This window comes from Colias philodice, chromosome 7 (assembly GCF_061535455.1).
Source record: "Colias philodice isolate Cphi_HAF_F1 chromosome 7, ilColPhil1 Martin Lab GWU primary, whole genome shotgun sequence".
NCBI classification, from domain to species: domain Eukaryota; kingdom Metazoa; phylum Arthropoda; class Insecta; order Lepidoptera; family Pieridae; genus Colias; species Colias philodice.
The window spans coordinates 7,499,071-7,522,785 of record NC_143092.1 but is presented as its reverse complement, the minus strand read 5'-3'; the positions used below and the strand labels follow the sequence as shown (position 1 = coordinate 7,522,785).

The following is a 23,715-nucleotide window of genomic DNA, read 5'->3' as shown; positions in this document are numbered from 1 at the left end:
ATACGTTTTCATACCATTTTATCGAATCGGATCGAATTTTGGAAGCTAGACAAAACAAATTAAGTTATTACCTTAACCACAAGGTTTTTATTGCCTATATAATTATATTATCTTGTCAAATAAACTTAAATAAGTTAAAAACTATCCGACTTATAAATGAAACAACAAACCTGATTCTAATTCAGATACAAATATTAAACTAAAGGACGCTGTCACAAATCTGCGTTACTCAAATTTAGGTATCTAACGACGTAACTTTGTTCGCGGCAATATCACGCTCACGTAAACATAGCGCATTCCATTTTATAGACCATCTTCATACTTGATATTATTTTTAATTTTTGATATTATGTATTTTTATTGAAATTGATTCCAGAAGATTACTAGGAACTTTAAAAATTCATTTTGTTACTTTTATTAGTAGGTACGATCCTAATAAGTATGTTAGTATATTCAAACAACTTAAAAAAGTGTGACTATTTTACATCATTATTTCATTGAATAATAATCTATGAATTGTATACAATATCAAAGCTTTTTAAGAAATGTAGAATTATTATCATACATATGATGTTACCGGCACTGTATTAAATCCGGCATTGTATACAATTCTTAGTAAATGTATGTTATTCCGAAAAATAGTCGGAATGAAATAAATTATAGGTATTCGTCACATAACACATTACCTAGTATACTCTTAAATCTGAACTTTTCCTACGTAGCAAACACATTTGCAAGTGTGGGTAGTTTTTGGGGTAGCTATTAACCAACATGAGGTCAAAACTAAAATCCAAGATGGCGCCGACGAAAATTTTACATCTTTTCGTCATGGGTGTCATTTTCAAGGTTTTGGAGTAGCTCTTAACAAATATGAGGTCAAAACTAAAATCCAAGATGGCGCCGACGAAAATTTGACTTTTTTCGTGATGGGTGTCATTTTCATGGTTTTTGGGGTAGCTATTAACGAATATGAGGTTAAAACCAAAATCCAAGATGGCGCCGACGAAAATTTGACTTTTTTCGTGATGGGTGTCATTTTCATGGTTTTTGGGGTAGCTATTAACGAATATGAGGTTAAAACCAAAATCCAAGATGGCGCCGACGAAAATTTGACATCTTGTCGTCATAGGTGTAATTTTCTTAATAATAAAGAAGTAAACTAAAATAAAATAACAGATTTTCGTCGGCGCCATCTTGGATTTTATTTTTGACCTCATATTGGTTAATAGCTACCCCAAAAACCATGAAAATGACACCCATGACGAAAAGATGTAAAATTTTCGTCGGCGCCATCTTGGATTTTATTTTTGACCTCATATTGGTTAATAGCTACTCCAAAAACCATGAAAATGACACCCATGACGAAAAGATGTCAAATTTTCACCGGCGCCATCTTGGATTTTAGTTCTGACCTCATATTGCGTAATATCCACCCCAAAAACCATGAAAATGACACCCATCACGGAAAGATGTAAAATTTTCGTCGGCGCCATCTTGGATTTTATTTTTGACCTCATATTGGCTAATAGCTACCCCAAAAACCATGAAAATGACACCCATGACGAAAAGATGTAAAATTTTCGTCGGCGCCATCTTGGATTTTATTTTTGACCTCATATTAGTTAATAGCTACCCCAAAAACCATGAAAATGACACCCATGATGAAAAGATGTAAAATTTTCGTCGGCGCCATCTTGGATTTTATTTTTGACCCCATATTGGTTAATAGCTACCCCAAAAACCATGAAAATGACACCCATGACGAAAAGATGTAAAATTTTCGTCGGCGCCATCTTGGATTTTATTTTTGACCTCATATTGGCTAATAGCTACCCCAAAAACCATGAAAATGACACCCATCACGGAAAGATGTAAAATTTTCGTCGGCGCCATCTTGGATTTTAGTTTTGACCTCATATTAGTTAATAGCTACCCCAAAAACCATGAAAATGACACCCATGATGAAAAGATGTAAAATTTTCGTCGGCGCCATCTTGGATTTTATTTTTGACCTCATATTGGTTAATAGCTACCCTAAAAACCATGAAAATGACACCCATGACGAAAAGATGGCAAATTTTCGTCGGCGCCATTTTGGATTTAAGTTTTGTCAAATTGCTTTACCCCACCAATCCGTTCAACAACCCATAAAAAAAGAGGATCTCAGTCAACATAATTTTTAAAACATAATTTTAAATTACAAATAACTGGAATATGAAACTTATACAGTTTACTCTTATAAAGTATCAAATATTTCAAATCACGAAAACGACAGTATACGCACAATAATCTTTTTCTAATTCGTTTTTATTTTTGGGACGAGGAGCGATACACCCGTCCTTCCAAGAGCGCTTCTGAGCGCGGTCTGACGACCCGCGAGAGCAAAATGTATGAAGAAATCGACAAGTATTTTTAATTTAGCTTATAATTGAAATAAAATTTTGATTTAGATACAAAAAAATTATCACAATCTATAAAGGACTATATATCCCTCAATAATTTATAGGTAAGAAGATAGATTAGGCTTTTAATTTTCTTAAAAGTGTACCGGTTTAGACCCCATTTTTTTGCATTTTATGCGATCATTGTGCTGGGAAAATCGTATTTCAGTGACAATTTTGTATGACGTCGTACAATTTTTATAAGATGATCGTAGAACTGAATATATTATCTTTAAATTAAGATATTACTTTGTTCTCACGTGTAAGTGCTTTGAGTTAAAATTGTACCGTAAAATAGCGGTTTTTGTTAAAAAACTGTTATAGCACTTCCTTTAGAGTAGACAATTGATAAAATAACAATGTAATTGTTTTCAATATTTTTTAATAAACCCTAATTTCATATTCATCATGAAAAAACGTTTCCTTCAAAGACAATTAAAAGACTGAAATATACAAACTTATAATACGCTATAATAAAATTAAAAAGCTAGCTGTTACAAGTACAATTGTATAAAATTGTTCGTACTGCAGTAGCAGAAACTAAAATATAAGTTTGAAGTGTAAAACAAGACCGTAGACGACGCGGCAGCTTTCATCAACTTTCTATTAGCTACGTCAAGGCAATTATAAAGTTGTGGAGCGGTGGATGATCGAGCCTCGTTTTTATACAAATATCCCTTATAATAATGAGAAAACTTGCTCTTTGTTGGTCAGGGATAAGTTCCGACAGATGATCGCAAAGATGAAGCGGTAATTTGTTAGACGCAAGCAATTTGCAGTTTTACTTTGCCCTTTTATATTTTAGCGGCGTATTAAAAGTTCAATTACTACTGTATGCAAACAAGGATACGTTAAATAATAATATGCGTTTTATCAAACGAAGTAGGTACCGTTACTAGCGTAGTGTATTTAACTAGAGTTCTTTTTTTAAATTCCCAATATCGTTAAAAATAATATTGTAGTACCTAGTTATCAAGTAAAAATAAAATTTATACAATTAAATTATTGTAAGACGAAATAAATGCTAATAATTTTCTTAAACAGTTTCGTAGTTCTTGAGCCTTAATACAAATGAATGTTAAACTATTCATTCACTAAAATTGGGCACAATATTGAGGATTATTAACATAATTTTGTTGAATGTAGGTTTGAAGTTTCTATTCATATCAACGATACTAACATTGCGAATTTATACGTCTTGTATATTTAACCAATTACCTACTTTATTTGTTTCAAGTGTAGTTTAGTAATGCTTAATGTGTCACGACTCACGATCGTTTCATACATGAGCTATTCCTATATCATATAGATATTAGTAGGATCAACTGAAGACGGTAGAAGCAACGTTTCACTAATTTAATATTCCTTGAGTTTGCGGCCGGAGATTATAAATTTGTGCCCCTCAAGGCAATATGTATATATTTACATATATACTCGTGTACTTCGCGTACACTTATCGCTCGAAAGTTTAGTTGTATAATTCAAACTAATTGATGTTTGCACATTGTACGATGTATCGCTTATTCAGAATCAAAATATAATTCAAGTAGTTACATGGCTGTTGAAATGTTTTGGATTAAACAATTGTTAAAAGAGAACAACATTTAAACAAAAACTGTTGCTATTTCATGCAATGTATAATTCATGTTATTTGCAAATTCATAACTCGATAATGTTCACGAAAAAAATATCTCATCAAAAATACGCGTCAAAGCATGTAATGTGGGAGTGCCTCGAGCAAATTCCTGCGTAAAAAAACAAGTAATGGAACCGAGGCATCGTACCGTAGATATTCTAATAAGAAAATTTCCACTACATTTACTTTGGCGGGCGTCCTCGCGGCGTCTTCGCAAATATCTTATTTCCTACGGCGAGATTGCATCTTGAGAAAACGCGAGGGTCGAGTTGTTGCTCTATTCGCCCCTCCTAGCACCTCGTTATACCTACCTTTTAGCTGAGCTTCAGCATTCAACTGTACCTACGAGAGTTGAGAATAAACCACAATGTTTTGATTTATTTGTATCAATGTTGAGCTGCGGGTTTTATAAACGTAAAAGTATTTTATTTGACTCAAGGATAGTATAATTTTTTCCTATTCTGGATATTAGTATTTCAAGTATAACAACATTTTGTTTAAAATATTATCTCTTAAAATGTCGAAACTTTTTTTTAAATTGTTATTTACTTATTGATATCCTGTGCAGGTATGAGCGCGGAAGACGAGTGGTACAACAAATCGCTATCAGCGCTGAGAATGAACAGCGGGCACCACGCGAACCTGGCTGCAGCGCCCATGCTGCAGTACCAGACCTAATCGTTGCTCCACGGCGCTGACTATTCGCCAGCGCCGGCGCACGACTACGCGCCATAACGCTGAAATCGTGCTGTTTCAGTGTCAATTTGCTGTTAAGCTTGGCTGTACTCGTCGCGGATAGAGGTACAATTAAAAGGCGGGTCCACACAGAGCGAGCATTGCTACACGAAACAACTCTGTCTGTGTGGACGTGGCTTAGCCAAGGAAAATAGCAGCACAAAGATTTTCCTTTGCCGAACCACGTCTTTGTGGACCCCGCTACAATACTGAATGTTACAATTAAGACGTATACATAGAGTAGTTATTCCGTAATCAGTTGTGATGTAAATAGTAAATACAGAAGTGAACGAGGGATTTTAAAGCATTAGTGTGGCTAGTGGTCAGTCAGCAAAATTTCTTCGCTAGTCACATTTTGGATTAGTGCCAAATATCATTTACAATTAAACACATTCTGTACGACTCTATGAATAGAGCAAGTTTATAGACAGTATTTGAATTGTGATTGATCACTTTGACTGTCTGTTCATTTAAGATAGTATCCAGAAAAACAAATCTTACAACCACCCACTAAAACTGAGAAATGATTAGCATCATGCATACCTGCTGTAACGTATCGCAACATGACAGACATTATCACCTTTAGTATTGTTATATGTATTCAAATTTCTGTTTTATTCTTCGTAATTTTATTAATCACTTCAAGGTTATTTCGTCTTTTTATAAGATAGATATCCTAAAACATATTTTTTTAAGAAAAACAGAAGTATTATCAAAATAAACGAATGCGCACATGAAATAACAATGCTTGTTTTAATGATAAATTAAAATAGGTAATTAATTGTTTTTAAACACAAATATTTCTATGTTTATTAGAGAATGGATAAAAAAATTCAACGAAATTCTTGTGTACTTCATTTAAGATGGAGATTATTAATAATGTAAATATTAATGTATCATCAGCATGTTTAACGAATATCAAATAATTTATTTCTAAACAAAACGTATGAAAGATCTTGCAACGATCAATCTTCAATAGCTCAAAATCAAATATGAATTTAAACATAAAGTTAAATGACACTAATTTAATTATTAATAAAATAAAATAAATATTTTTAAGGACTGTAATTCGTTACATTAAGGTATTAAAGATGTACAGCATTCTATTGAAAGGAAAAAACTTAGTATAGATATACATAGGGTTTTTAATAAGAAAATCGATTTCGATAATCAATATTGTACTCTAGTCATATTGTGTACTATACAGCTCTTTTAAACCTTTATGCATTAAGTAGAATCTTTTCGATTGTTGTTTAACGTAAGTCAAGATTTTATAAAACGGATTTTCATATAATAATGACTCCTTCTTTTAGTCGTTCTAATTTCTAGTCAATAACTTTTTTATGCGACTTTTTATTCAGAAGATATGAATATAAAAACTGCCGTACTTTCAAATTATCTAAGCTGTGAGCATAATTTAACTTTGTATAAACTTACAAAATATTTGGTGAAATTTAGTTAGTGCTTTCCCCTCCGAAAGCTTATTTAGCAAATATTGTTTATTCTATATTTGATCCTGGAAAAGACGCATATAATATCTTGACTTACATACCAATGTAAATAAGCCGTTTGCGTGATCATTTTAAGGTGTTACCAACGACAAATTATAAGTATTATATTATGTAAAATGCGAAAGTATTAAGTCTACGTTTACTACATAAGTGTTGTGTATACCACTGTCCTTTTTAGTTTTTATTTTGTTATTTAAACGCTATAATATATGTGTTTTTTCAATGCTAGTCGATATTGAAATTATCTCGAAAACTAGTCACTTTTATGTTACCAATACTTTTTTGTTATTTTATTTTCTATCGCCGTAAATGTGCATTTCGTGTAAATATTATCGTAAGCGGAATATTATGATAACATGTGTAAAATTAAATAAATTGTCTAAAATGTGCTTGTTTTTTCTTTCTCTATCCTTACTCTGAATATTGATGACCCACAACTCTATCTTTTTTTTAATCAATAACCTCCACATATTACAGAGTTGTAATTTGTTAGTTTAATACCCTTGAGTATATTCTATGTTCAAGAATGAAATATGAATTTTACTGTTGAATTTTATCATCTCATTTATAAAACTGGAATTGAAAATCCTGTATTACCCTGCCTATTTTTATATCAATACTAAAATTGGAGGTGACTGCAAATTTTCGAATCCTTCCAGTTCTCATACACGACGTTAAACAATAAGTAAAATAAAAAATAACAACATATAAACAAACAACATTTTTTAGAAAAAACAACAAAATCAAGTGAACTCCGGTTCTGGCACGGCATAGTAAGGATTAATAACGCTATTCCGTTTGAGATAGTGCGCGAGGTGCGATGTGACGATGTGCTCGCCGCCGATCGATCGCCAGAACGCCGCCGCTTCCTGACGCAGCTCTGCGTTTTGACCGCACTCCTTATCGGATATAATGAATTATTAAAAACCGATTTATGATTTTCAAAAATGGTACAAATATGATATTCGCAGACACACGCAAGAAGACCATGTGTGCTAGTGGTCTATGAATTTACTTTAACGTGCCGGAAAGGAAGAATCAAAAGAAATCTAACGCTAGATTTATAAAGTAGGATAACATTAGATAATAATTCAATTGTAAAAATTATGTTTTACAATAATTCAAATCTAATAAAAAAATCAAAGATAAAATACAATTATAAACAAACCATTAACTTGTTTGAAATGCACGTTTTATCACAGGTAGAAGACTCGACGCTCTCAACAAACTCGTGGTATTTGGTCTTAACCACATCATACACCTTTAGAAGTAAAATGAAAGTTATAAGTTATAAGTTAAGTTAGTTTTTGTTAAATTATTTCTAAATAAAAGAAACATACTCAAACTCTAATAGCAAATACAGTGCTCAAGTGTTATATGATATTTGTAACTTAAACACTTTTTTTATTTACTTCAGATGTTTTCCTTAATACAAATCGTCCTATGTTAATTGTTATAAGCAAGTTTTTGTTCTTTCCACAGCTTTAGATTTTATTTTACTTACTCACGATTTAATAACTACAATAACATACCGTTTTCACTTCATGCTCATGAAGGTCGCTTAATAAATCAATGAATGATTCTTGATACAGCGCCGACATCCATGGCTTGGAGAAGAAGTCGTAGAAGTCGTCGATCAGGTGTAACTATTAAAAACAAAGTTTTTTTTTTTAATTTAAAAAAATGTAAATGATATGGGAAGAAATGTTTTAGATACAATTGACTCGAGAGACAAGATAAAAGAGAAAAGAATGCCGTAAAATAGAAGGAGTATATTATTAGCTTTAAAAGTGTAAAGTGAATAAATTAATTATTATATAAACTAATTTAAACTGTTCAGAGTAAAAGAAACAAGAATAAAGATAGGTTCTGAACTAGACAAATAAATAAGATATAATTATATTTGTAAAGCTTTTATCCGATTTTAGCTTTTTTTTATTTTATTACTTTTTTATAATGACTTACCTCATATCTAGCAAGCAAATTATTAAAATACGCTTCATGTTTGCCATACAACAGAGTAAAACTTTCGCTCGAAAATCTCTTCTTGGACAAACAAGTGATAGCTTCGATGCAGTGTAATGCGTTCACTTGGAGTCGAAAATAGTTCTCATGTTTATCTGTTATCAGAATGTGACCCTGGAAATGTGGTTTGCTGAATTGGTGACCACAGATAATGTAATACCATACTTAAGTACTAGTATACGTAAAATATTTGTTCTTTTATAGAAATATTCAAATTATGAAATTAAATGTCTTTTCGTGTTTACGAAGGTTGATACAAAAATGAAGAATCTACATAAAAACAAATATTACCAAATACCAAGTTACCAAACCGAATAATTAATGACCTTTTTTGTTATGTTCCAAAACATACCTATAGCACAGACTAATAATAATATACTACGTATACAACAGACGGTGCACTCCATACAAAAAAAGTTGCACTATGAATTTACGCAATTAAAGCGCCAGTGGGGAAATAACGTACTACGTGTTCGATTATATCTCTTAGTCTTTTGCTTTTAACACACTAGATGGCACGTAATAATTAAATAATTTAGATTACCTGGAAAGACAAGGAAAATAAACTTTAAACAAGTGTTCGACCGATTATTACCAAGTAGGTAAATAAATTAATGACAAGACAAGGTAATTAATGCTAATAATTTCCTAAAGAAAACATTTTTTTCAAAATTTTCACATAATAGGTACTAGTACCTAACTAGACTCAAAAGTTTATGATAAGTCAATGAATGATAAATAGAATATGTTTAAGTAAAATGAAGTAGTTTATTTTACAATAAATTAATCTTATAAATTACCAACTTTCATTCTACGGCTTCAACCGTGTGCCTTATTCAATCCCTGTTCCTACACCTTGAATCCTATTTATGCAACAAAATTGAGATGTCCTTTTTCAACGTAGGTATGTACCGTGTATGTATATCGAAATTTCCGTCAAAATCGGTTCAGACGCGTGCGGGAATACCTATTTTCTTGTGGTCCCACTATTTTCTATTTTGTCCTACTATGACGGAGTAACTTTCGTATTTATCTACAAAACAGAAATGATTTGATTGTTTGTTTGTTTGTATTGGATAGGATCCGAAACTACTGGATTGATTTGAAAAATTATTTCACCATTCGAAGCAAAAATTATACCTACCTGATGAACATAGGCTACTTTTTATAACGGGAAAATACTTCATTCTTATGGGAATCGATGTCGAAATATTTCATTTTAGGCGCATAAGATCATTCAAATATCAAAACCTTTTCTACGGTTTAAATCTCAAAACTTTTTGGTTCATACTTCATATAAATTATAAAGGTAATCTGATAGGATTATTTAGAAAATAAAACAAGATGACGTAGGTAGGTATTTAACTTTAGTTTCGATTTATTATCATTATGATGTTTTCATTATGAATTCTTGATATTCTTAACGACGCGGTTGGCGCAGAGGTAAAGTAACTGCCTACTGAGCTGACGGTCCCGGGTTCGATCCCCGGTCAGGGCAAATATTTGTGTGATGAACTTGATTATTTGTTTTTGGGTCTGGGTGTTATCTATATATGTATTTATAAAATATTAAATTATATTTATCGTCGTCTAGTACCCACAACATAAGCCTTAATTGAGATTACTGTGGGACTAGGTCGATTTGTGTAATATTGTCCTTTAATATTTATTTATAATTTATATACTTATAATTAAATGTGACTAGAAATAATATATACTTACTACGGTTTAAGTATAGGTTGTATTATGTATATTATTTTGTAATGAGATCTTGCAATCAAATATTCACACAATCTCGCAAGTTTTCCGACAATTCATTTTTCGTATGAAAACGATCAATACACTAGGTACCTACCAAATATAAGCCGCTACAGGAACGCAGTTAGTAATAATTAATAACGGCTTTAACCCATTTACAATATTTTTTATAGGTACTGCAAAGGCAATGAGGTTATGTATTAAAAACGTAGTATATTATTATTAGTCTGTGGTCTGTGATATTATTATTAGTCTGTGTTAAAAACGTGAAAAGCTCAGGTGAAAAGTAACGTAAAAACGTCTGTAGTGCCATCTAGTATTCGTTTAGCATCGCCAAATCGGAGGAGAATAACTTGTTTATAGTAGTTTCATGAGATGGCGTTGTTTTGAATATAAACTTTTCTGTAAAATTAGTTAAAATCGAGTGAAAATTAAATTAAATAGGTAGGTTCCATTTACAAAAGTATGTAAAAAATTATAAAAAGCAATGAAATTGCAATTAAATCTAATTTTATTTTTTGCTGGTTAAAATGATACACTTAGCGGCATCTATTGGTAGACGGATGGCATTAATCGTCTTTTGTATGTAGTGCACCAGACATGCTATAGTAAGGATCCTATTAAATGAATAGTACCTATCATAACAACCAATCCCACATTAGTAATTGTATCAAGCAGTAAAACTAACTGCCAATTGGATTGTCCGAAATTATTGAACTCAATACAAATTAACCTGATGAGGTAACGACGGTTTCACTGCCATAGGTATAACCGGACCGGGTGTTCGGAGCTGCATGTAATACAATGGTCCGGGTAATATTCCGGATTGAACCAGAGGAGCTTTGAACTTGGCCACTGGTTGCCAGCGTCTGAACAAATAAGTACAAGTCTTTTATCTGATAATATTAAGAAAGAAAGAAAGAAAGAAAATACGTTTAATCACAAATACTTTTACAAATTTTTGACTTATAACTAAACACTTACATGGAAAAAAAAATAAATAAATCTTAAAATACAATAAATACATTCAAATATCTTAATATCGTATTCGTGATTAGGTGGACTACTCAGCATTAGTTATTACCATACCCGTAGTCGTTGTACCTACCTACATCTTCTAAAAGTGTAGGAAATTAGCAAAGTAGGTCTGTATCTCTATGTGAAGTAAGTATAGTATAGAAATTACCATCAGATGTTCGTGTGTGATATTTTACATAATATTAAAATTTTATTATAAATAACAATTCACAAAATATTTGTAACAATTAAACGTGGCTGAACTTACCCTCTAATAGCACTGGCTGAAAGGCGAATAGCGCTCCCAACGCTAGCATGCGAATCTTTGAATCTGAAAGTTTGATATTAATTTTACCCACTCTCTTTTAAAATAAACCTAACATTAATAAATACAATAACTAAGTACATACATGCATATAAAAAACAGACAAATACTTATGCGTTAAGGATAATTGCAAAATATACACTGTAGGAAGAAGTTTTTAATCCAATCTCCTGCAATTTATTACTAATTTTTATGGCAACAAAATCACTTCCATCTCTTACAATTCATTTCTAGCTCTAACTTTCAAGTATCTTGACCAAGAAAAAAAAAGAACCGATTCGTAAATAACTAAAAAAAATACCCATAATGTAACTCACGCCGATAAGTTAGAACTGAAGCGTGGCATGACATCGGATGTCGGCGACTCGACCTCGTTCACGCCGGTCATGAAGGGATCCAGTTTGTGGAGGAAAATCCTGGCCAACTGAGTGAAATGGTTCAGTTTATTTGAATTTTGAACGAAACAGGTCACGATTATTTGATGTTTGAACGAAATGGATCACTAGATTAAAAATTTGAACAAAAGAAGCTACAAATTTTGACTGAAAAAGATTACTCAATTTGAAAAACGAACAAAATGAATCTTATAATTATTGATTGAAATCTGATCGATATAATTCCCTATATATTATGTTTGAAATAGGTCACTAGATTTGAACCAAACAGATCGCTACATTTGGGAGAAAAGTCATCCGGCCCTGTGGCGCAATGGATAACGCGTCTGACTACGGATCAGAAGATTCCAGGTTCGAATCCTGGCAGGGTCGATATGTTTTTGTTTTGAATTTTTTACAAGAGATACTTTTTATGTTTTTGTGATGCATAATGGTTTTCTTATAATTATTATATTAAATGAATACCAAGTGTTTTCTATTATTAACATTTTATTATATTTTTTTTTTTATTTAAAAACTTGAAAATATTATAATGGATCGAATGTAAGGAATATTATCGCGTGAATACGAACTGGACATATTTTTAGACAGGTTATCGTAATTTATAAACTAAAATATACACTTGCCAATCTAATACTTGTGCTGGCTACAGACTGTTGGACTTGCAGACCTTGCGACTCGACTAACATACCCCCGTCGTATACCAGACAACTGTAGTATATCAGACCACTGTCGTATTCCAGACCACCGTCGTATATCAGACCACTCTCGTTGGTACACATATAATCTACACAGAATCTTCTAGAACCGTACCGCTTCACCAACATCCTCCGAGCAATAGTTCTTGTGCTGGCGAATATCCGCGTATAGTTTGCGCGAGTATCGCACGCACGGGCCAGCCGCGAACACGTGCGGATCGTTCGTATCGAAGCTCGGCCCCACCACCAGACCGCCGTCGTATACCAGACCGCTTTCATTGATTGCTAGTATATATTAAGTTTTTTTAGGTCTGGCGTTATAATTAAAGCTTACAAAACTTATAAATCGTTGAGGTGTCGAGGTTGCAGTTAAATTGGTAATTTCAATTGACCTTAACATGAAAATAAAACCGTTATATCTCAATTCTGAATTTCTGAAACATTTTTATGGCACATAATTTTTTTTATTTTAAATATAAACAATGTAAATTTCATCATTATTAGGAACTTAGTTAGGAGAACGTTTTATTCCCTTTCGAAGCAAAAAAAAAATTATGAGATAATAAAGTTTAATTATTTGTGTAATACCTTTAAAAGCATAAACATCAATAGCCTTTATCCCATAGTAAAAGAAAGCAAAACATGGTAAATGAAAAGCATGCAAGGGCGACATGAGACGAATAGTTTCAACTCGGTTGCCTTTCTGCCACCAACCATACAAGTGACTTTTCCTATAGACTTGGATTTTCAGCTTTTTTAGCATCATTTGAACCCGTTCATCAACCTAAAATGATGGCAAACTTACAAGAATGAAGAATGAAACCTACAGCGGAGGAAATATAAGGTCTGATTTTTTAAACTTATTGTTAAATCATGGGCATCCATCTGTAGGATTAAGCCAAAGACTGATACATATTATCTAATAGGTACAATATGTATTTACCGTTTCATCATTAAAACAATTGACCCTCATTTTAGTACCATCTTCTGGCGGGAACGGTTCAACAAACGCTAACAACTTTGCAGATATCCCGATTTCTAACAACGCGGCTATACAGCTGTAGGCTTCTATGTAATCGCCGTATACTATAATCCTGTTGTCTTCGCTCAAACATTTATCCGATTCCTCTAAAATAAACGTATAGTTTTAAACAAATAGCTATTGTATAATCCCAAATCGAGCGTCAAGCTCTAGATTTTCAACACGACCGATAATCAAATTAAAAGCATTTCGTATTGCCGCTTGTTAATGTTGTTCGTACTGTACCTACAATGAATTACATAATAAACTTTTAGCTTTCTTTAAATGCAGAACTATGTTTAAAAGTAGGTGGTACTTGTAAGTGTATATCAACCAATGCTCAAAAAATGTATTTTAACAACCTTTCATTTTTAACTGTGCAATTTCAGTTTAGGACGTTTTCAGATATATCATTTCTAATATTATCTGAATAATAATTTGAGTTCTTCTAAATACTAACTCGCTGCCTTAATCATCGCTTGCAGTTTCCTCAAACAATTATTGGCTTGTTCCAACGAGTTGATAAGCATCACATTATCTGGTAGTTCCGGTGGAGGAGGTACTCTGTCTGGTTGGTACTTCGTGTCATCCATTAGGAGACGATCACATGGCTTATTGGGACTTGAAATTATAATGCAATACAAATAATAAAAAAGATAAAAAAATAAATCTTTATTTCACCTTTTGGATATACAATATTGATTATGAAGCTCGTGTGAAGTCGTGAAATTGGTCTATAGTCGTGAAACTAACGAGTTCTTATGTCCAATTAGGTACATATTATGCATTTATCGCCAGATCGTTTCTATAGTTCTGAGGTACCATAGAATTGGTCTGATCATAATCATTTTTAGTGAAAGGAATTCATGTTCAACTAATGTCCTATATTACAGAATATGACTAATTTGGACTTACTCAACGTCTCTAACTGGTTCAGGATCTTTCAAGTAATCTGGATGTTGGAATTGCTGACCACATGTTAAAACTAACTCATCATAGAACTTCATTCCACCATCTTTCAAATGTATACATTTCTTTTTTCTGCAAAATTTTATTTATATATTTTTTCGGACATTTAAGGAGCGCCTTCAATATCCAAAGAGAAAAAAGCTTGAATGTTCTTATATATTAGTTATAAAAAAATACGTAAACATTTTGTTTTAAAATACATGTTACAACTTCTGATTTCTTATTTCGATGCAAATTTCTCTAAACATAATGCGCTAACCGCGTCATTAATGAGAAAAAAGCACACAGACAGAAAATAGTCAGTCAAAGGAAAGGAATATAAAAGTATCTAATACCAAACAAACCTGTCTATTTGTGTCATAACAGCAGAAATGACATCTACATAATAATAAAACGGGACACTCTTTATATATCTGTCTGTATAGCGGCCATTCTTCGGCACGCAAGTTTCTGCTGCCTTTAAACAATCTGGCACTGTGGGCAATCCATGTTCGGAGACTAAGGTAATGTTCGTAAATGTTAAGTATTGAGAGGTTGGTCTGTAAATGTAAAAAACGAAATAATATTTGGTAAAAGACATGATAAGTATGATTCCAATCCATGACGTATTTTCATACATACGTCAGATGTATGAAAAGAGGAGTTAGGGAGTTTATCCATCTTGCTTAGACTGGATTCAGATTTAAAGTGGTAAAAATTGCTTGTTTAGTATATAAAAATGTTACAGCATAAGCTCTCCGATAAAATTTATCAATTGTTAAAAACAATATTTACTTTGAGCTAGTTTTTAAAAGAATATTGCGTTTGAACTGCAAATTTTTCTAGTTATTGCATTTTATGATGCAAACATCATAAAAGACGACGAGAAATACTCATGAAACATTGATCCTATGTGTGTTAAAATAATGATTTACCCCATAAAAAGGTGTTCGATGAACGCAAGCCCAGTCCGACTGGCTCCCACCACCACAATATTGTTATTAACGTAGACTCTTGGCAAACTTGTTAGAGCTCTTTCTATGGTCCAAAGAGCAAATGGAGCAGATCTATTGAAAAAACAATGTGTCAAATTTTTCTTTGTAAATGCCAATACAGTAATATATCAAATTGATTATTCATATTCTATTTCAGACACAGATATGTAAGGCGCTGTTGAAATTGTAGAAAACAGTTAATTTATGTCCAGGCATGATTTGAATGTTATGGGTCGGTTTCACAACTTCTGGATATGTTCTACTTAGCTTATCTGTCAGTTAATATTACACTTATTTATGTAGGTTAATAAAACAGGTAAAATTTGATTGGGTAATTAATTAATGCAATCATACTTTTCATGGTATCTTTCAAACGTTATTGAATCTATCATAATTAAGAAAATATTTACAATTATTTCCTTACAAAACTTACATGGGTTGAAATATAAGTTCTAAATCCTTATTGCCCTTAACGTTGGGGAAGAATTGCCGAGGCACTACTGCCTTCATGAAGTGGGCCAGTGACATTAAATGTCTTGCTGGACTCTACATATAACATAACAAGATTTCTTTAAAAACTTTATTAAACACATCTATTATAAACTGGGAAGTAATCGTTTTCATAGCAATGATATAAATAAAACTATCGATGTATTGAAAATTTCAAGTATCTAGAACTAGAGATACGCACGTCAAAAATAGTAATGATTTGAAAAAAAAATTTTTTAATGTCTTATTTCATGGCAATAAAATTAGAAAAGTGGAAGAATTTAGATAAAAAAAAAACTTTCCTATTCAGCTATGAATTGGTAAAAAAGTTTGAAGTAACAAAATGAAAACCAATATATTTTTTACCGCGTCTCCTTTCGCAAAAAGCCGACATGCCCAGAACAAGGTAACATATTTAGTATGTCTAATTAGATCACGCAAGTACCATCGCGCGTGAGGCTCCATTATTGGAGACATTACACCAGCCAATATCTATGCAAAAATAAACTTCTTTTTTTAGCCTGAACTTAAATATAAAAGTGGAAAATAAAAATTGAATTGAATTTGAAAAGTTAACACAATACGAAAGTGAAACTTTAAAGATTACCACAAACAGAGAAAGACGCAGAATTAAAAGAAGATATACCTAATTTTTTAAACTACTGCTCTTAATAATGTTATTATTAAAAGTCTAATACCTATGGGCTACAATGTGTATGTGGTACGAGTATTTCAAAGTAACTTACCGCAGCATCAGTCCCATACTTGTGAGGTTCAGGCGGCAAATCATATTGGGCTCTCACTATGGTATTTTCATCTAGAGGTCTAAAAAAATAGTAATAAAGTAATAATTATTAACCATCATCAAAATAACTGCATTGTGTGATTGGTTATTTTGAAATACCTATTATGACAAAGATTATTAAGATATTGAGTGGGGATTTGGGCTTTTCAAATAAATTTTTATAAGTATATTTGCGCAGTTGTCTGTGATATTTTGGTATGTATAATCGTCTATTTTTTGCCAAAAAGAAACCAGCCTTAGTTTTTCGTTCAAGTAATTTTTTTTAAGCTATTGCATAGCTTCTATCGCCGGCCTTGAGCGCGGGGACCGAATTCAGAAATTCCGTAACGAAAAAACCTCACGCTCCCCACTCTTGTGGCTTGAAGGCATAGCATGCAATATTTAGACACGGGTACACACTTTTTTTAAATAACTACCATCAATAAGACATACCTTGGCAAGAGCGTTTACAAAATTAGTTTACATAACAAAAAATAAAACAAAATAATCGTACCCAAGTATGATAAGACCGATCGGCTGGTTCTGGCTAAGGAGGACAAAAGACGAGAGAATCCGTAGAACAAAGCTATCGTGCAACAGATCCAATATTTCATGTTTTCTTGGAGAATGTTCTAGAACTTCCGTAACACTGGGTATATCGTACGGTTCAGCTGCACGTACACGTACATCTCTGGATAATAATATATTATCATAATTATTTCTTATATTTGGACCTAACTTATTGTTGTGGTATAATATCCTACTAATTTTATAAATGCAATGGATGTAAGTACTGGACAGATTTGGATGAAACTTTACAGGTATCTTATACGTAGGCTCTAGAAAAACTTGATTTTATACGCGGGTGATCCCGCACTGCACAGCTAATTAATTAATTATCCATAAATAATTGGCCGAAATGCACCACAAACCATGTGCAGGTTTAAAGATGATTTGATTCTACGAGATGTACAACTCGTACATTTACTTCATGTCGAAAAATATTGAGCAAAATAGAGTCACCAGAAACAACCTAGTTATAAAAAATATCTGCCACAACAAATTACAATTTAAAAACCATTAATTTTAAACACATTTTGGCGAAAATATCGCGTGATAAAATTAATAATATCTTACCCTCTGACGGAGTTGATGTGGGCCACATAAAGCGTTTCGTTGATAAATCTCATGCGGTAGCTCTGCGGCGTCACTAACTGAAAATATTTTCAATATTAATGTGGTTATTGCTGTATACTGAGAAAAATTAAGGTGCAAAAGCTATGTATTATTTTGGGTTTTTTTTAATAAATAAAAGGTAGAATGTTTACAAAATATTTCAAGTTTATTTAGCAAATCGGTAAAAAGCTTTTGTTTGTGGGCAGACCTAAAATCAAGTTATAAGTTATATTATCACAAATAAGTACTAGTATAGTACATATTATATTACAGTGAAAATGTAAATTATATGTACCGTAAAATGGTCCAACAGTGGAAAGCTCGTATGGCATGTTGGTAAGCAAATGATGCAGTAATCTCTATTCGGAAATAGTTCATAGGCCGCTTGTAGCATGTCGAAACCATACCTTTAATTTTCAGTAGTCAATTGAAATAAATTTATTTAGGTATGATTAATTCTACAACGAATTACCTATTATTAAAACTAGATTTCCGCCCGCGGCTTCGCCCGTTCCCGTTCCCGTGGGATTTCCGGGATAAAACCTATCCTATATATGTTAATCCAAGTTACCCTCTTTAAGTGTGCTAAATTTCATTGTAATCGGTTCAGTAGTTTTTACGTGAAAGAGTAACAAACATCCATACATCCATACTTACAAACTTTCGCCTTTATAATAGTATTAAGATAAGATAAGATTAAGATTGAATTATATACCTACCAGAAAAAACTCTATGAAGGTGTTTAAGATTGAATAGACAAATTAAAAATTATAAACTAAGTAAACATTTAGTAGGATTACCAATTTAATAATTATTTTAAGGTAAAGATATAGATAGAATACCTTTCATCATAATCTTGATGCATAGCGAACAACTCAAGTAAAAAGGCATTAGGGGCTCCGATATAGCGCGTAGGTTGAGGGGGCTTAGCTGGAGGGCTTATAAGAAATTCCGCTTAAAAATTACATAACATAATATTTATGTTAGAGAAAGAAACATTATTTCGTAAAAATAGAGATACCGAAAAAGTAAAGCCTCCTATAGAAACATTGATCGAATACTTACATGTCCTCTTGCCTTTATCTTGGTCTAAGTATTTATTATCGTAGAAAGATTCCCTTCTATGAGATTTAAAGCCTTCATCGGTGCTGAAATACAAATACCCTATTAGGTATGAACGCCTTTTAATACACAACTCTTAAAGTTTAAACACACTTATACCAAAATTAAATATATCTCAAAACTGCTGCACTGCTATTTTTATATTGTTTAGTAGACAATCCCCAAATGCTAATACCTTATGCCCAGCTTCTCATAAAAAAACTTGGGTACTTTTAACAAATCGTGGTCAATATTAACAATATCGTATTCCACTTCTTCCGGCTCGTCTTGGAAGAAATTGAGAACATCTATTTGTGAATACGGACCCGGTTGGGTAACAGGATGAGCCTCTTTGTCCTTGTCAAACTTTTTAAATTCGTCTTCTTCGAATATCCAAGTCACCTACATATTAATTATTAATAAGTAACAAAAAAATATGTAACAGTTGCAAGCTAATGATATAAAGTACAAAATTTTTAAGGATCTTCTGAAATACTGAAAATGTTGCAGTCTTCGGCGCTAAATAAATATCTGTATAAATAAGTTAATAATTCCAAAATGTAATCACAGGATCTTGTTTTATAACTCACCCTTGATTTAACGTCCTTAGAAGTTGTGCTTGTAAAAGAAGTCTCTTTTATTGGTTCTTTGTTTTCTTCTAGAAGGCTAGAAAATATTTAATCGATATTTCCACACACAGTTTTACATTAAAAATAAGTGTAACCTAATACTACTTTTACATTTGAATATCCATAAGTTAAAAATGATACCTACTTTGCAAATAAATAAAAAAGCTTAAAAAGTCTCCCATTTCATATCTTCTCCATTGATAAAACCAATATGACCACGGAAGGATATTTAAACTAACCTAATATTTGACTCTACTGTCTCTTTCTCCGGTTTAACAATACGTTCCAAACGCTTCAAACCAGCGAAAGGTGAAAGCTCAAAGCTTTCCTCCAACTCCTCGTAATTTATTTGTGTGTTCAAACACATTACACCAACGGCTACTTCTTTGTGCTAAAATGGAGGATATGAAAGTTAAAACTTAGATAGTCTAATCCATCTTATCATCTTTTTTCAGGTCATCTAATAAAAATAAAATGTAGTACTCTTGAAAAATAATTCATGCAATAAGTGATACCTACGTAGAAATCGCACGAATATTTAAATACATACCTACTAGCTTTACAATAAGATATCCGCTCATGTTTATTTTTCTGTATATTATTTGTTACCTCACAAACCAACAACACTCGTTCAGACTCTGGATGCCGGGAGATCAGCTCACTGACATAGAAGTCACCATATAGTTCCCGGAGGCGAGTGGATTGACGCTCTATTATCGGCACTATATCGTCATTGTCTTCTTCACTAGTTTTGGATATAGTTATTATTTTTCATAATAAGATATAGGTAGGTAACTAGGTACCTAATTATTTGATTTAATATTATGTAGGTATGTTTTGTTTTGGTTTAAATAAATCTTTTTGTATTGTATTGTATTGTAATTACGGAACTTATCTATAATGGTATGATTACTTTGAATAGGCTTTCTAAACAGAATGATGTGATAACATAATATCGTAGGCCGTAGCTGAAAAACAGCGGTGAAAGTGAAAGCATTTCATTTCAAATGTCATTGTTTCACCAAATGTTGATTCCATGTAATTTTTTTTTAATTTTGTAACTATGTAATTTTTTTTTACTAAATAATAATGATAATACATATTTTCTTTCTTTCCTGTTGCTTTAATGGGGTATTATCTTTAGACAACTGAAAACTGATCAACAATAACAGAACATTGTAAAATTAGCAACTAGCACACAACTAGTTTCATTACAACCTACTTCTGAAACGGGTATGTAAGTGCCTACAAAACCAGATCCAAAATAATTAAAAAGCGACATAAAACAACTAACACAGCTCTCCGTACCCTCAAGCGAGGGCTGACTTCGCTCCTATCAGCGACCAGCAGCGCGGGCAGCTGGTCCCCGGGGACGCCCCGCTCCAAAGCCTGCATGCGTTTGAACGACGCTTCCGAACGGGACTGTCCCGGTACTAGTACTAGGTGGAAATATTGATAAAATACTATTATTGTAAATAGAGTGAAGAGAACAATTATTACTATGGGATAGTATAGAAGTCATTTTAGGGTGAAATGAATAAAGACTTGGGAACAGGACATTTTTGCTGTTTAATCATATTTTAGAATTGTGATTTTAATAACTAAGTAAGTACCTATTTATTAAAGTGAAACTTTTATTACATCGTCTCAAACTTTTTGGTCTGTGTAGCGCATGTCGCGTGTATCGCGGCTGCCGAGTAGGTATACCTACTCGGCACGCGACATGCGCTACACAAAGCAGTGTTCGGAACCGTTCGAACAGTTTCACTTTTACCGTGGTTTCATAAAACCACACAACATTTTTATTTTCTCTTGGCTAGTTAAAGTAACTTTAATTAAAAGTGTCCCGGTACAAAATTCATATTGATAGAATAGCGTCAATTTTATATCAATGAAATAATTAAAGTCTATTAGAAACGGACAAAAAGATGAATGAAATGAAAATTCACTGAAAAGATACCCATTAATTTCTAAGTGAAAAGTTCGAAATATAGACACTATCGAAGCTTATAATACCTACTATCTATGAATCTTTGATTATTATGAATCTTAATTTTTGTTTATAGGTAGGCAATCAATAGGCATAATTTTTTCTAAATTCTAATTTGAATCAACAATAAAGAGAAAAAAAGAAATATGAACAAGATATCGATAGTATTAGTATTAAATAATGCAGATATAAGATTCAAGATAAAATTAGATTGTGATTATGAAAAACTTTGCCACTCAACTTACACGGACATTCAACTATAGTTCTCATCATAGCAACATACTGTAAGTATGGATCGTGCATAAACAAAGACTTGAGCATATTATCCACAAGTTCCCTCGCATAAATTGGATTCCAACAAAGCAAATGTAAAAATAACGTATTTCTGGAATTCAATTCCACACATCTGCAAAATGTTGAACGCAGGTTAGAAATCCAATTTTACATATTTTGCAAAATGTATTATTGTCAGTCATTGGTGTGGTAGGAATTACACCAAATAGTAAAGCTAATTCCATTTGTTTAATAAATGCCATATGAATAGGAAAGTTTTCGTACCCTCACTTTTCGTACGGTCGAAATAAAAGTTTCATACGTAGGTACAGGTAAATTAGCTTGGAGAAATTTTTGCATATGTAGTGGTGTGTATATTACTCAGATCTTAGAGCGCGTTTCCACTATATCGTTCTGGCCTATACAAAAATGTTTCGATATCCTAACATTACTATTAAATTTTATACTTATTCCTAGCAACACTTTTGTTTTCAATAAAAACAAGTTTTTATTTGAAAGAAAATGGTTTTGACTTTATAAAAAAAAATATATCATTCAATTTTACGTCCTTGAGCAAACGACAAGGCGACTACCGTGAAACAATAAAATATCGTGTCCATAATAATTTGTTTCATAATTAATATTTGACCATAATAATTACGAAACAAAACAAATAAATAAATCGTCACTTGATAGTGGAAAGTGGAAACACGCACAAAACCAGAATAAACCAGTTTACGCTGTCCGCAGGTGCCACGTGCAGTCGTTTGGTACCGTTAGAACATAAAGCACACATTTCATTAAAAAATTATAATTATTATGTACGTAGTTTAATTGATAAATTTTGTATTTGTTGATTGTTGTTATTATTTGTTATTATTGTTATAATATTTGTTGAAGTGAATTACATGTCCCGCAGCCGGAGGCCCCAAATGAAAACTCAGATGTACTTAAAAACTACATTTAATAGCTAAAATGAGACTTTTACACCCATGTCTGCACGATGCTGACCGGAGTTAAAGAATGAATTTATACAGTTTAATAATTATAAAGACGTAAGCTTGGATGCTAACTAAGGGAAATCGCATCCACATTCTATTCCCGTGCGAACGGCGTATTCAGCAGTTTTGTATGAAGGCAGGGCCATAACTAGTGTTTAATTTGTGTGTAAGTGTTGTAACTTTATATTGTTAATTCAAAATGGCTCTAGTGTTAAAACATGGTCGAGGCAAGCCTTTGACTTCTCGAACTAAAGAATTAAACTTTAACGGTCTTACTTATAAAATGTTACCCATTCGCTATGCAATAGATTAGTTATTGCAATAACCTGTCTTGTTTTTATGAATGACGTTACATGTGAGCAAGAGCAGGACACAGCTATGGTAGGAAATGGTTGACATTTTATCCATTGTTTAACTTTTTATAAGTAAGGCCGTAAATGTCGTTTCTTTTTCAGGTTAGTAAATTTTTCATTTTAGTAACATTGTTAATGTAAAAGTTATATGTATGTTAAATGTGCAAATATTAAAATAAAGTCTCATCTTTTTCAGAGGAGAAACATATATAGTTTAATTTAAAATCCCATATATATATATATAAAATAAAAACTAAAAATAAAATGTTGTTTTATTTTATTTGCTGACCATACACTACTACAAACGCAAAAATTTCTCCAAGCTAATTTACCTGTACCGTCTTTAAAAATATAAACATTTTATGTGTAACTCAATTGAATCTATACACAATGATAATATGGAAAGTATATTTA

General features: G+C 32.2%; 2 protein-coding genes and 1 non-coding gene across 3 annotated transcripts in view; 2 read left to right on the top strand and 1 right to left on the bottom strand.

Moving 5' to 3' along the window:
- The window catches only part of LOC149487190 (homeobox protein unc-42), a 33,555-nt gene extending 28,800 nt beyond the window's left edge, over positions 1 to 4,755 (top strand). The window contains exon 6 of the mRNA XM_089697487.1: positions 4,646 to 4,755. Coding sequence (XP_089553613.1) covers positions 4,646 to 4,755 — 110 coding nt within the window. The remainder of the gene's footprint in view (positions 1 to 4,645) is intronic.
- A 2,311-nt stretch (positions 4,756 to 7,066) lies between these two features.
- Positions 7,067 to 21,995, bottom strand: LOC149487188 (cilia- and flagella-associated protein 61-like). Its single transcript, XM_089697310.1, has 27 exons — positions 21,920 to 21,995; positions 20,979 to 21,123; positions 20,294 to 20,429; positions 19,924 to 20,075; positions 19,646 to 19,721; positions 19,252 to 19,457; positions 19,020 to 19,102; positions 18,797 to 18,908; positions 18,250 to 18,361; positions 17,916 to 17,992; positions 17,293 to 17,469; positions 16,741 to 16,819; positions 15,939 to 16,051; positions 15,446 to 15,577; positions 14,876 to 15,070; positions 14,478 to 14,603; positions 14,023 to 14,183; positions 13,485 to 13,669; positions 13,130 to 13,325; positions 12,657 to 12,826; positions 11,766 to 11,872; positions 11,392 to 11,454; positions 10,840 to 10,975; positions 8,289 to 8,462; positions 7,856 to 7,969; positions 7,492 to 7,584; positions 7,067 to 7,222 (listed from the first exon to the last, which is right to left on the bottom strand). Exons 1-27 carry the CDS (start codon positions 21,993 to 21,995, stop codon positions 7,067 to 7,069), a joined length of 3,552 nt encoding a protein of 1,183 aa, XP_089553436.1.
- TRNAR-ACG (transfer RNA arginine (anticodon ACG)) lies at positions 12,143 to 12,215 on the top strand. Its single transcript has one exon. It is a non-coding gene; the product is annotated as a tRNA-Arg (tRNA).
- Positions 21,996 to 23,715: the final 1,720 nt, after the last annotated feature.